The 13,679-nt window shown below is 43.9% G+C and overlaps 2 protein-coding genes across 4 annotated transcripts in view; one reads left to right on the top strand and one right to left on the bottom strand.

Moving 5' to 3' along the window:
- The window catches only part of LOC118644980 (probable JmjC domain-containing histone demethylation protein 2C), a 193,195-nt gene extending 189,051 nt beyond the window's left edge, over positions 1 to 4,144 (bottom strand). Inside the window, exon 1 of the mRNA XM_036285008.1 lies at positions 2,648 to 4,144. Within this exon, the coding sequence (XP_036140901.1) occupies positions 2,648 to 2,803 (156 nt within the window). The 5' untranslated portion in view covers positions 2,804 to 4,144. The remainder of the gene's footprint in view (positions 1 to 2,647) is intronic.
- A 1,357-nt stretch (positions 4,145 to 5,501) lies between these two features.
- The window catches only part of LOC105840062 (putative leucine-rich repeat-containing protein DDB_G0290503), a 34,615-nt gene continuing 26,437 nt past the window's right edge, over positions 5,502 to 13,679 (top strand). The window contains exon 1 of one of the 3 annotated variants that reach the window (XM_036285040.1): positions 5,502 to 6,071. Coding sequence is in view for 1 of the 3 variants with exons in the window: in XM_012686803.3 (XP_012542257.2) it covers positions 6,040 to 6,071 (32 nt within the window). In the remaining 2 variants the exon portion in view is untranslated. Of the gene's footprint in view, positions 6,778 to 13,679 lie in introns of all 3 variants that reach the window. The other 2 variants (XM_012686801.3, XM_012686803.3) reach the window with 2 other exon arrangements.

Below are 13,679 nucleotides of genomic sequence, written 5' to 3'. Positions count from 1 at the left end.
TCAAATTCATATTGTACGTGACGCATACTGAATCTAACATAAAAATTATTTGGAAGTAATATTTTGATGGAAAAGAGAAATTTAACTACATAGAGATTTAAAGTTTATTTCTAAATATATTAATAAAACAATAATTTATAATATTTTAGTAAAGCAATTTTATATATAATAAATAATACATTTATATGTATTATTTATATAGTATACCTAAATAATACAGATGAACCATATATTTATATATAAACGTAACATAAAAGCCTTATCGTTATTATATTTCACATAATAAATATCAATACTCTTACTGTGTAACAACCTTTCTCCACCAAAACAATATCTAAAATTCGTAGCGTCCTTCTGTGAAAACCCTCTCAATAATTATAGCGTTAATTAAGATAATAATACGTAGGTGAGCTAATACTGTTATCGTCATCGAGATGACTATTTCACTGGCCAATAAATGATACCCGAGGACAACCGCTTCTTTTATTATATAAGAGATAAGTATTGCCTCTCCGAATTAATTTCACGCACGCGCGCACGTGTGTATCGAGTGCTCCGAAATTCGACCCATTGCGTAACGAAGACGACGTGACGGTGATTTTTTTTCTTTTCGAAGACGCGATTTAGATCCGGCTCGGCAAAACGAGCGTTACGACTCTCGACGACGCGAGACGAGTGATGCAAAAAATCGACCGGCGAGATCAACATTTTCCGAGATTTTATGCCCGACCGGCATAATAACCGCGCTCCTTGGCCACGTGGTATAATTGGCAAATATCACAGGCCAAGTAATGCGAAGCGTGCACACCGGGTGTGTGTGTGTGTGTGTGTGTGTGTGTGTGTGTGTGTGTGTGTGTGTGTGTGTGTGTGTGTGTGTGTGTGTGTGTGTGTGTGTGTGTGTGCGTGCGTGTGCGTGTCTGTACGTAAGCAAACAGAGTTGATATGTAAGTTGGCAATGTCCTCGAAAACTGAAATAGCTATGACTTTACTTGAAAGGGGGAAAAGAAAGACCCTTGACAGGACAAACTTAGGCACGTAATTATATCAAGCCCGGTGACAACCACAAATTCTTCAAATATGTCGTTTGGGAGGAACGTTGCAAAATCGTGGATTAAGACCGACGTTTGAAAGCACGATGTAATCTGTGCGTTTACAAACAATTTTTCAACAAGTTCCTTTTTGGCAAAGAAATGATCTAAATGAGATCTAATTTGCGACTGAATTGGCGCAAATATTGCGATGGTAATAAAACTGACCGCGATACAAACATAATCGTAAAGTTTTCGATACTCGTAAGGTAATAGCATATAAAAATACAGTCAATATAGTTATCCATTTTTCATTTCCCACCCAAAACTTTACGATCGAGCGTAATCGTGATTCACACTGATATATGTCAAAGTACATAGACGTATGATAATAAGTGATCGTATGAATAATAATCAAGCACAAGATTAACATAAAGTCTATTGACAGTAAAACTATTATAGTGGAAAACCGACGTTGAGCAGGTCGAACTTGTAAAAATTCGGGCGAACGTTCGCGAGTGTACGTTTTTTCGTCATTTCAAACGGGTGACCTTCGACAAACATCCTTCGAAAATAGACAAAGATTTGTGTAATCTCTGCATTATAAAAAAAACACACGTGCAAATTCTAAGGAACAGTCACATCGTCCGACTGCTTTATTCAATTTACTCGTCTCTCTTTTTCTCGTGCCGAGGTGTAACAAAAGTTTTCTACTCTTCGCAAATATTTATTTTATACAAAACAAATTTCTTAGAAGCGTGCGTCCGCAAGATACTAACGATCCATCCTTACTCAAATTTCCGTATTAGAAATCAAAATCGCTCGATTACCGAATTCGCGTGAATCGAGCAATATCCACGACGTTATTCCGAAATAATATGCAGTATACGCATTGTCGTAACGTTTCCAAAAGCGCGACCGCATAATCCGACGTGTCGCGAGGAAATATTTTCGTAATTGTAATTATTATTTTCCGAGCAAACAGCGCGAACGTAGCGTAATCGCAAATATCGCGTAGGCAGTTCCGGAAAATATGGAAGACGTGAGTCTCTTCGATGAAAGTCCACGTCTCGCGAAAGCGATCTCCATATACGTGCGCGACGTCTACTAATAAATGCATAACAATTTCCGGACGTTTACAGCGGTAAATCTCCAATCCAACGACGACGATTTTCATTTCCCCGTGACGACGACAACAACATGTCGCCGAAATCCGCGGGTGCGGATCCGCGAATTTTCGGCGCGCGGCTCGCTCGAGGTAGAGTAGCAACTCGAGATCGTCGAGTGGCTGGCACGAAAAAGAGAAAGAGAGAGAGCGCGAGCGCACACACACGTATACGTACACTCGAAATGTTCGCACGGAGGATCTCGCGGGCATCAACGCCGCGATGTAAACACAAACGGCGCGCGCGACACCAACCGCACGCCAGGTCGCGACGACGGACGAGCAACGACGATCGACCCGCGTGCAAACTACGCGAGACACAACGACACGAGCTGAAACGAGAACGACGACGGCGGCGGCGGCGGCGAGAACCGTCCGCCTCTCTCGTTCCGCAGGAAGAAAAAAAGAAAGAAAGAAAGAAAAAAAAGAGTGTCGAGCATGGAGCTCTACTCACCTGGAGGTCATGGCAGCCGTTATCCCTGTGACTGGCGGCACGTATCACCCCCGCACGCCAACCCCACTCACTAATCTTATTCACCTTCAGCTTGGTGAAACCACTCACCGAGAGAAACCTCTTTCCCACGATCTCCTCGCGAAACTTGTACGCCATATTACGTTCGGTAAACCGCGGCGTGCCGAATCCGCGACTTCGGATCGCCACAGCCGGGTCCGCCAGTCACCCTTTCCCTCGGCCCCCCCGCCCCCCTCCGCCGGCGAACGGGCGTCCCCAGTCTCCCTCCCCCACTGTTCCCGCTCCTCTTCCGTCTTCTCACTCTTTCTCTCTCGCTCTCGCTCTTCCTTTCCCTCGCGTTCTTTCTTTTGCTCGCTCGCTCGCTCGCTCACTCACTTCACTCCTCTCCCGTCCCCCCGGCCTCCTGGACGCCGACGACCTGGTTTTCCTTCTATCCTCCGAGGAGCCGTGTGCCTCGCCCCCGAAAAGAAAAGGAAAAACAACACGCACAGCACGCAGGGCACACACACACACACGCGCACAGCGCGGGGGAGGGGACGGCGCGACGGCGCGGCGGACCCTGTCACAAACGCGGATCACTATTCCTCGACGGCACAAAGCACCACTACTCCGCGGCCGATCTCTTCCCGCCGAAGATCACGAAGGGCCATGAGGCGACGGCCGGTCACTCTCGTGTTGTGTTTCTTCCTCTCCCCGCCGCCGCCGCCACCGCTGCTGCCGCCAACGCCGCTCGCGTTTTCTCTCTCTGTCTCTCTCTTTCTCCTTCTTCACGCAGCCACTCCTTGCTCCTGATTCGCACGTCTGGACAAGCGCGCGCGAGAGAGAGAGAGAGAGACTCGTGCTTCGTATTTACGAACCCACGAAACACAGTCTGTTCCTCTCTTCTCTTTCCCTCTCTCTCTCTCTCTCTCCCTCCGTGATCCGGCGTGATCGTCGTTCGCGCCCAACTTGACTTTCCCACTGCTCTTCCGGCGCTCGAAAACGCGCGCGCGTTGTGTTTCTACAGTCACGGGCAGGAATTCGCGCGCGCGTCTTCTTCTCACTGTCCACCTGCGCGCTCTCGTGGTCTCACGCTCTCGTCGTTGTCGGCGTCGATGCGTGGACGCGAGGAGAGGACGCGCGGGAGAGAAAGAAAGGTCGATCCGCTCCGTGTCCTCTCCTCTTCCTCCTCCTCTTCTTTCCTCTTCTCCGCGAGCCGCGCCGTGTGTTTTGACGTCCGCGCGTGCGACCGACCGACCGCACTTTCGCACAACTTCCGGGTGTGTGTGTGTGTGTGTGTGTGTGTGTGTTACGCACTTTTTTCGGCACTACGCGCACTACGCGGCGGCGGACGGTAACGGCAACAACAACAACAACAACATCACCAGCGCGGCGACGAAGCACTCCGAGCGGTACCAGTGTGAACGTGAGAGTGACACACACATGACCGGTCGGTGATATCGCGTAGCGCGCACTGCGGGCGGACGGCAGGGAGGCACGGCTCCTTCCCGCGGCCCGTGCGTCCCCCCCCTTCGCGCGCGCGCGCGCGCGCGCCCTCCCCCCCCACTCGTCTGGTTGCCTCCCCCCACCGCGCCTGCCGTCGCGCGATCCGCTCTCCCTCACCTAACCCCGCGCTCGCTCACTCTCTCTCCCTTCTCCCTCCTTCGCGTCGCCGCGGTTTCTCTCCGCCTCTCTCTTCCTCCCCCTCCCCCCGCTCCGACTTTCCGCGCCACACTCGGCGGCCGCTATCCGTCGCGCGGCGCACGCGAGCGTCGTTGTCGCCCGGCGACAAGGGGGGGAACGCTTAGGGCCGTAATACCGACCGTGAGACGCGTGGGGCCTCTCGCACGAAGACGCGAGGAAAGGACACGTCGCTGCTCCGACCGAAGGAGAGAAGAGCGGCCCCGCGTCGGGGAAAGAACTCCCGGAGTCGCCGTTGCCTCTCCTCCACTCTCTCTCTCGGGCACACGCACGACGTCCATCGTTCTCCTCCTCGCGTGTCATGCGTATACCCATGCTTCCCCTTCCTCCTCCAGCTTTCCTCCTCGACGAGAGAGCACTTCCCGTAAAAGCACGTGTTTTTGTTTTCCTCCGCGAAAAGATATTAGACTCCGTTTTTTTCTTTTCCAAAATATATTTGTATATACGTCCGGCAAAAAATATTTGAGTACTTGGATATTTTATGCGAGTAATTTAAATCGTAAATGTTTTGAGCTCGATATATGTCATGTAAAGGATTTATAAATTTATGAGATGTAAAAAATTGAATTTTTTATTTACACATTTGCTGCGACATTGTTTTTATTCGGCGATGGAAAATTTATGGAATTTCAGTTCGCAAAAAGTTCACATATAATTATCCGGCTTTCGAATTGAACATTTTTTTTTCCTTTTTACCACGAGAGTTGTGTTTGTTTGTCCGCTCGTGGCGTACGAGAAAACGTTGCGCTGATGGGAATTCCCTGTTCTTTTTCTTTCTCTTCTTAACCTACTTTTTAGTTTTCTTTTTCCGTTATCCCTTGGTGGCCGCAGAATTTGTGTGTTTACGCGGTTGGCGGTAAGTCGGAAGACGTTTTACGATCGCAATTTTTGGAGCAGGTGAAATGTTTGAGAAAACTTTAGTGAAACATGAATTATTGCGTAACGTAAGACGCTCCAATTATTTGTACCGCGTAATATTATTTGCGAAAGACTAACATTCAACAATAATTTTTCTTTTTTTTTTAATCTTAGTGATATTTTCAAAGAGAGATTGCTACATTTTCTTTAATTTTCGATATTGTATTTCAATAAAAGTTTTAAAAGCCAAACGATATCTGTTATCAAGAATCGGCACCTAAGGAATCGAATTAACTGAACTCTAGAATATGATAGTGTTAAATACTATTCATACTACTTTACATCTACATTTTTCAGAATGTATTCGAGTCTATTTATATTATTTTTTTATTTTTTATTTCCTAGAGTTCTTTCGTCATGTCGACCTAAACACATGATCGCACAATAGATTCGAGCAGAGAAACAACAGGGTTAAAGACCGGTTGTTTCAACTTCTTGACTCATCTATCAGGTGAATATATGTCTGTCTTTATTTATTTAGAAAAAAAAAATGAAGATAGACGCACGCTTATCTGATAGATAAGTTTATCAAGAAGTTGGAACAACCGGCTTTAAATCGCCCGGGCAAGGCACGCGCTGCCTCTCCGGCTGTACAGGCCTGGAGCGTCACGTGACGAAAACACGGCGTGACGTCACGCGCGCAGCAGCGGCGAGCCACAGCTGCCAGTTCAACATGGCGGATCTGTGAGCGGCGGTGCTGTGGAACGGCCGTCCGCATTTAGTCGCTCGTTTCTAGCCGTTCGCGCGCGTCCCGTCGTGCCGCAGGACCCGCTAATATGATATCGTCGATCGTCTCGCGTCTCGTCATGTGAGTATTCGCCCCGGCGACGCCGGAGGCGGCGGCGACGACGACCGGCGACGAACGACGCGGCGAGTGTGGCGTCGTTGGAGTCGTCGGCGCATACCCGGGGCCATCGCCATCGTCCGCCGTTCGCTAGCCTCCCGGCAATTCGTCCCGGATGCAGGAGAGGTTTATTTTTACCTTCCCTCTACCGTCCGCTCCCCCCCCCTCTCGGTGTCGTGCGCGCAATCTCACGCATGTGTTGTCTCCGCGAAATCTGTCGCGGTGGCACAGTGATTCCCGTCCTCGTCACGGCCGCTCGCTCGCTCGCTCGATCGGCGGTCCGTCTCTATAGATACGTGTACACACATACATAACGTATATACGTATGCACTACGTGTATACGCCGTACTATTCGTCTCCGCTCGCTCCCGACAGTTCGCTGTCATGGCAGAGGGAACAAAATACGGGAGAGAGCTGGAAACGTCAAATCTCTCCGGCCGTCTCTTGTGGACGCTCTCTTTCTCTCTCTCTCCCTTATGGTGGAAGACCGTGTCATCGCGGCCGTCTCTCCAAGGTGTCGGAGACGAGGCGGCATTGTGCCCATGTTTGGACAGGACCCTCGCAGCGGCAGCGTCATCGAGGAGATTTAACCACGCTCGATAGCAGGACTAGCAGGAGAGGAAGGACAGGAGGCAGAAAGAGGACAAGGACGGATCCGGAGTGAGCGAAGGTAAGGGATCAATGTCACGAGCGCGCTCGGAGGGGAAGGGGGAGGGGATCGATGCGCAGGGCCGGCAGGGTGGACGAACGACGCGAGGTTAGGGGGTGCTGATAAAAATCGTGAAAGAAGGCGAGTGAAGGCGATAACCTAACCGTCTGACTTACCTAATCAAACGCGCGGCGCTGCTGGGCAGGCGCGAGGGTGAAAGCGCATAGCCCTTCTCCCATCCCTCCCTCCCGTCCCCGTCTCTTGCAACGCGAGGACGTAACCTAACCCAATGTCCCGCAATGTAACGCAACGCGGACGACGTTACGGCACTCGCGGGCGCGATTGTTATCGGCGACTTTTTACGGAGCAGGTCGGATCGGCGTGACGTCTCTCGTTGAGCAACTTATTCTCGGCCGCTCGAAGGAGTCGCTTGTTGTACTCCGTCGTAGAACGTCGCGATACGCCACGAAAAAAGAAAAAAACGATTATTCTCATATCCGGGAATTTGTGAGAATCCGAATAATGATACGTATTCATAAAAACCTGGCGTAGATCTCTATTTCAAACGTGATAAATGATTTGTCGAGCCGTATCGCATTTAACGTCGTGCAGTTGCTATTAGCGAACATCAGCGAACTCTGAGAAGGAAACTTTGATGTGGATTCTATTATTTCACGCTCGCGCTAATCGCCCATTTACATTCCCCTCTTTCTCCCTCTCCTTTCAAATATATTTTTTCCGATAGATCGATCGGGAATGGGACACGGAGATCGTGATTCATTGCGCAAAGATGTATTAAAAGAGCCTAATAAGCTTAAAGATATCCGTTTAAAGTCCGCTAGTACCTTTCGCATGGCCTTGCGCGATAGACCTCGACACATATTTCCTACGTCGGAGCAAAGCAAGCGGTCTTGGCGTTTAAAACATTTTTATACGACACGAAAGAGTGAGAGAAAGAGAGAGAGAGAGAGGGAGCGCATGCTCCTGTGAAACGTAAGCGTTTCGTCGAGAAACGGACAAACGCGGGAGCGCGCGATAAGCAAACGACGCGTCCCGTGCGCCGTGCGTCAGCTGATCCGAAAGCTACGTCACAATGGCGCAGGTCATTGCACTCCTCCGGGCTCCCTCGCTAAGAGGTACGTTTTGTTTACCGCGTTGTCCGACAGCGCTCACGCACAGACGCACACGCTCTCTCTCTCTCTCTCTCTCTCTCTCTCTCTCTCCTCTCTCTCTCTCTCTCTCTCTCCTCTCTCTCTCTCTCTCTCTCTTTCTTTCCCTCCTCTCTCTCTCTCTCTCTCTCTCTGTCACGACGACAATGTACGTGAACGTCTTCCGATGCTTCTCCTTCTCTCTCTCTCTCTCTCTTTTTTTCTCCTTCTCGTCGGCGGCGTGTGACTCACGGTCTCGCGCTGCACTTGACAATAAATTAGAACGAAACGGAGAAACGCCGATTCTGACGTGAGTTCTGGCACAAGGTAAACGTCACGCCGGCAACCGATGAGTAAACGGGGATATCTGTTTCTCGCGGCGTTTACCCGAGTCTCTTTCGCGTAAAATCAAAGAGAAGTTACGTGGTTTTTTTGTTTTTTTAAGAAACTATGTATGCACGTTGGTAGGAAAAATACGAATAAAGCCAAACAGAAATAACAATGCAAATTTTTATTTTATCGGACCTAATGATAAAACGCTATCGCAAGTTAGGTTTTATTTTTTTAATAATAAAATTTGAAAATATGTAGCGTTAAAATAAAATGAAATATTTTTGTAAAACTAACGCGAATTAATTTTATATATTGTGACTGTGTATCTGTATAATATTGGATGTCAATTTAAAATACGAAAGTGTAAAATTTATAGTTGAAATTCAACATGTAGAGAATAGTACAGAAAAAATATGTTGATTACGATTACGTTTTTTAAAATTAAATAATAATAAATATATAATAAATACAAAAATCAAATATATAGATATATATCCAATACCGAAGTAGACAATGAAGCTTTTGCACTTGAAACATTCTTGTAAAAGAAAAATTTTTGAGTAAGATACGGAAAGTGCTTCGTAAAAAGTGCATTCAGTTTACCAAATGTGTCTCAGCCATTTCGTGGCGCCATATAACCACTATGTATATATTTCCTTTGGCATTTCCATTACGTACTATGTATATTTCTGCGCATTTCATCGTGACTGTACAGAAAATTTAAAAGCTTTTCTCCAAACACATTCGGGATGTATCAAGAATACAGATATCTGTTTATAACAATTTTATTAAATTACTCAAAATCAATTTCAGCTATTTAACTTTTAACTTGAAATATCTTGACAATTAATATATTTTCAGGAAGAAAATGTATTATCTAAATTCACATTAAAGATAAATGCAAATTTCTCTTTGTTTTCTATTTATTTAAATGTTAAAAAATCTTAATTTATCAAATGCTTTTAATATGTGTTATCACATATTGTTATAGAACCTTTGGTTGAAACAATATTTTTCTTTCTTTCAAGACTTCTTGAATACTTTCCTCTCTTGTTTTCCCGAACGCGTTGCGAAGCAAACTAGATTTTTATGAGCGTGCATGATTAGGGATAACTTGGTCGACGAATAATCCTTTAAAATTCAAATGGTTTTGTTTCGAAATTACCTTTTGAAAAGTTCAATGAATATACGTTAGAATAGAAGCTTCAAAAGGATTTTCGATTCGAAACTATTGAGCTTCAAGGGGTTAAAGCCTCTCATCTTGCTTTGCTATATATTCAATAAACGTATTTCGATCGGTATAAAAATAACACTTGATATCGAATAGGTTTATGTCTATTAGTAATAATAGTCGATCTTTACGTAACTGTTTTTATGGTTTTGTGCTCTCTCCGCCCTATGCATTTTTACGAATACGAATATTAAAAAAAAAAAACACTGACGAAACGAGCACATATACAAAGAGAGAGAGAAAGAGAGAGAGAGAGAGAGAGAGAGAGAGAGAGAGAGAGAGAGAGAGGAAGATAAAGATGCTTCTTGGTATATCAAGAGGAAACTTAGTCGCTTGTTGGATCGATGTACGGTTGGCAACAGAAGGGTTGTACTTGCTGTACGCTCTGTGCGACTCCATACATGGTGTCTCGTCACTAACGTATAAAAACATTTTTATAAATAAAATTATTATACTTATAACAGTTTTGTCTTTTAATATTATTTGAATGAAAATAAGCTCTCTCTCTTTTTCTTTCTTACTTTCTTTTTTTTCTTAAGGTCTTAAATTGAATATTTATTAAGAGATTGGCATCTATAATAAACAATAAGCATCATTAAAATTTTTCTACAAAATTGAGAGGATAAATGAAATATACTAAATATTTTAAAGTAAGGATCTGTAATATTTAATATCTTTTGATGCACGGATTTATATTAAATTGAATTATACAAATTATGGTTTAAATTATTTTTACTATATATTCTCTCTCTCTCTCTCTCTCTCTCTCTCTCTCTCTCTCTCTTGTCAGTTATTTAAAATATTTAAAATTACCAACGAAATCTTTCAAATTTGTCTATTCTAATAGAAAATCTAGTTCAAATTAATTAATTACAATTAAATTCATGATTCCACAAAGTTTTAATTTGAACTCTAAATTGAACGCATTTATTGAACGAAGATATTTAAACATTTGTTAAAAAATATATAGTAAAAATTCACATAAAAATTATTATTAGGCATCAAGATCTGTTGCAGACAGACATAGATAATCTAATCTTAATTAATGTTTGACCTGTTTAAAAGGTAATAAAGCGTTGAAAGATTTTTAAGCGGTTTTTTAAGTCTTGAAATTTAACTACTCAACAAGTGTTTAAAAGTAATCAAGTGTCTTGAATTAAAAACTATCAGAAGCATTAATCTTTTGCAAAATTCTCTCTTCTTTTTTCAATTTTTTTCTTTTTCAAAAGAAAGAAAAAAATCGTCGCGACATTATCTTATTAGATAATTACTTCTAACTATATTTTCCACGATGTCGCGACGGTTTTTTTCTCTCTTTTCTTTTACCTGTAACAAGATAATGACTTTTTAAAAATATATTTCCCCATGATGTCGGAACATCCTGTATACGTGTGTGATACATTCACGTATCCCTTTCTCGGACACGTACACATGCGGGACTAAAAGACTCCTAACACCGGAGTGAATCAATATTTCATACACCCTCGCACAAGAGATCGCGTTAACCTTTCTCACCCTCATGCAACCCCGTCACGGCGCCCTCGACGTCTACTCGACCATTGCGTGGAGGGCGGCGATGGGTGCTTGTTTAGCTCTCCCTCCGGTCTCGTCGTATCCTTCTCGTCAAGTCGACGAGAGCAACATAACATAAGGAGGGGACACGTATATTTACGGGCTGCATGAAATTTTTTAACATCAGCTCAAGTTGCATGAACGTGACTCTTGTTCATATAATCCGTGATTAATGCTGAAATATGTATCTTAATGTCTTGCGACATTTTTCTATTTTCTGCTTTAATTCTTAATTTTTGCTTAATAATAGTTCAAATTTTAGAATTATTATATTCGAAAAATATTATTAAAAATCGCTTACAATGGTTTACAATATACAGAAGGTGTGAATACATATATTTTGTTAAATATATCTATTGTATTATATTATATTATTATTAATTATTAATCCATATATGTTTACGTGTATCAGAAGTTTATGTATTCTAAAATAATTTTACTGTCGTAAGGCTGCTCGATTTACTTTTTACAAGTGAGCGACCACACGACGCATTCTTACGAAAGAGGGAAATTGTCGTGAAAGGACTCGAATATTTCAAAGGATTTCACGACGGCGTTGAACGAAAGAAAAAGAAAAGGGAGAGAGAGAAGAGGAAGAGTCGCGTCGCGGTAATAATCGCGGCCGATTATACTGCGGCATTCTCAGTGCAGGTTCATGACGTCATTACGCTCATTAGAATAATTGAGAATGCCGCTCGCTAATTACGAGATGTGGAAGTGCTCCCGGTACTTGCGGCGCATAATTTTTTCCGCTGTCTCCGACGTCGAATATGCGAACTCGGGGTTTTCGCCCTGAAAATAAGAAGGAAATTTCAGCGTCCCGCAAATTTTGCCGTCCCGTTAATTATAGCGATCTGTAGCCTCCCAGCGGTGTGAAAACGGGAAAAGTTGGAACTTTCATTACGATCAGTGCAGTTCTTCTTTACTTCCCCACAAAAAGAATCGAAGAAATATAATTAAGTCTAATGAAGTCGTCGTGTGTTAATTACGAATACCATTTGAAAATCGTACGAAATAACTGAAAGAAGTTAGAAAGCAAAAAGAAAAATTTCGAAATGATTTACTTCTTTGCACAACAAATAAAATTCACAGTGAAAAAATACTTATCTCAATAAAAAGATGTTAGTTTACATATACATAAATTCATATATAATAATCAGATTTGCTAATGACGTGTATTCTGCTTTATAATTATCAATTTCCACGAATAATTGCAATGCGCAATTGAAAGACCCGCGTATATCGATTGTTCCGTTACGCAAATTCGTAATTACAAGTTCGAACGGCTGATCTATAAGTACAGACGTGGGTTTGCAACAATAAATAAGACCGTGCGTGATGCGATTTGCAATTTTGCGTTAACGCCTTACGCCGCGCAGCCCGTTATTAGCGGTCGTAGATTAATATTAAAAGCCATTTATTCTGTGGCAAATTTTATCGCCGCTTGCGCCAACCGCGAAGAAGCAATTATTTGCGGGAGCTTCATCAACGTTAAAGATCCCGTTCGATATACTGAGACTGCATTGTGATTTGCATCCCGAGCATCGTTCCGATTCTACAAAAAAAAATATTCCGAAAGAAGTACCGAGTTTCGAAGTGGGTGTTAAGGATAATCCTGGTGTTTGGCTAAATTAGTTCTTTTGTCACTTTAACAGCTTTCTAATTGAGAAACTTTTGCATCTCACAGCTTGAGTATTCTCTCTTTTTAATTTTAATTTGGAATATGTAATACGTTTGTTAACGACTTAATTATTTTTCTCGCGTATTTTTATATTTTCACGTTTCGTTATTAACGGGTATTCTCTTGTATTTTTTTTTCTCTACTATTGTATGTTTGTTGCCAACTTTTTTTTTCCCTTGCTTATGTAACGACTATTAAATAGTGATCGTGACTAAAATTTATGCGCGACATATCGTATGCCTTACGAAAAACGGCGACATCATGCCGAGCTCGTTGCATCCATATCATCATGGTATAATCCGCAGGGCTCGAATTTCCATCGGTTGTCAGTCACGTTATCAAGAAGCGAGTCACGCGAGCGCGGCTTCCTTCTGAAGTGACGCCATCGTAATGAGGAGGATATTGAACCTTGCGCCACAGATAGTTGACGTAGCAGCACACTTTTACGATTATGAAAAACGGGATAACTGAAGGTTGGACTCAATGCCGGTACATAGCCTCGATAAATTAAAGATTCGTTCCTGTTCCCTCGTTTCCTGTTTCCTAGGAGCATGCGAGCGACCTTAGACAAAACGAAATGGAAAATTCTTCCACTGTCGCGAAGGAGGGGCCGCGCACAATCGCGTGCTTAGCGTCCTCGAGATTTTCATCCTCCCCCGATTCTGAGGGAGGAACGAGAGACGTTTCCTCGAAAACCCCTTTCCGAATCGCGTTTTCGGCGGATGCGCGAGACTCTTCGCCCAAGCCTCGCACGCCCCGTTGCTTCCACGCCGTTGTGATTTACGTTCTTCTTCTTCTACCCGCCCTCGTATATAATTACGCCATTTTCTCGCGGGGCGAATCGTATTTCTTCGTCTCTGGAGACGCGCCAGGGAGTAAAAGCGCGCGTCGCAGGGGTGCACCGTTGGAGCATGAGGAAGATGGAGTGGGGACCGTCCAGCAAAAGAGAAGATAGGGC

The sequence above is a fragment of the Monomorium pharaonis genome, chromosome 1 (genome assembly GCF_013373865.1).
Source record: "Monomorium pharaonis isolate MP-MQ-018 chromosome 1, ASM1337386v2, whole genome shotgun sequence".
Classification (NCBI taxonomy): Eukaryota; Metazoa; Arthropoda; class Insecta; order Hymenoptera; family Formicidae; genus Monomorium; species Monomorium pharaonis.
This window is presented reverse-complemented; position numbering and strand designations above follow the sequence as displayed.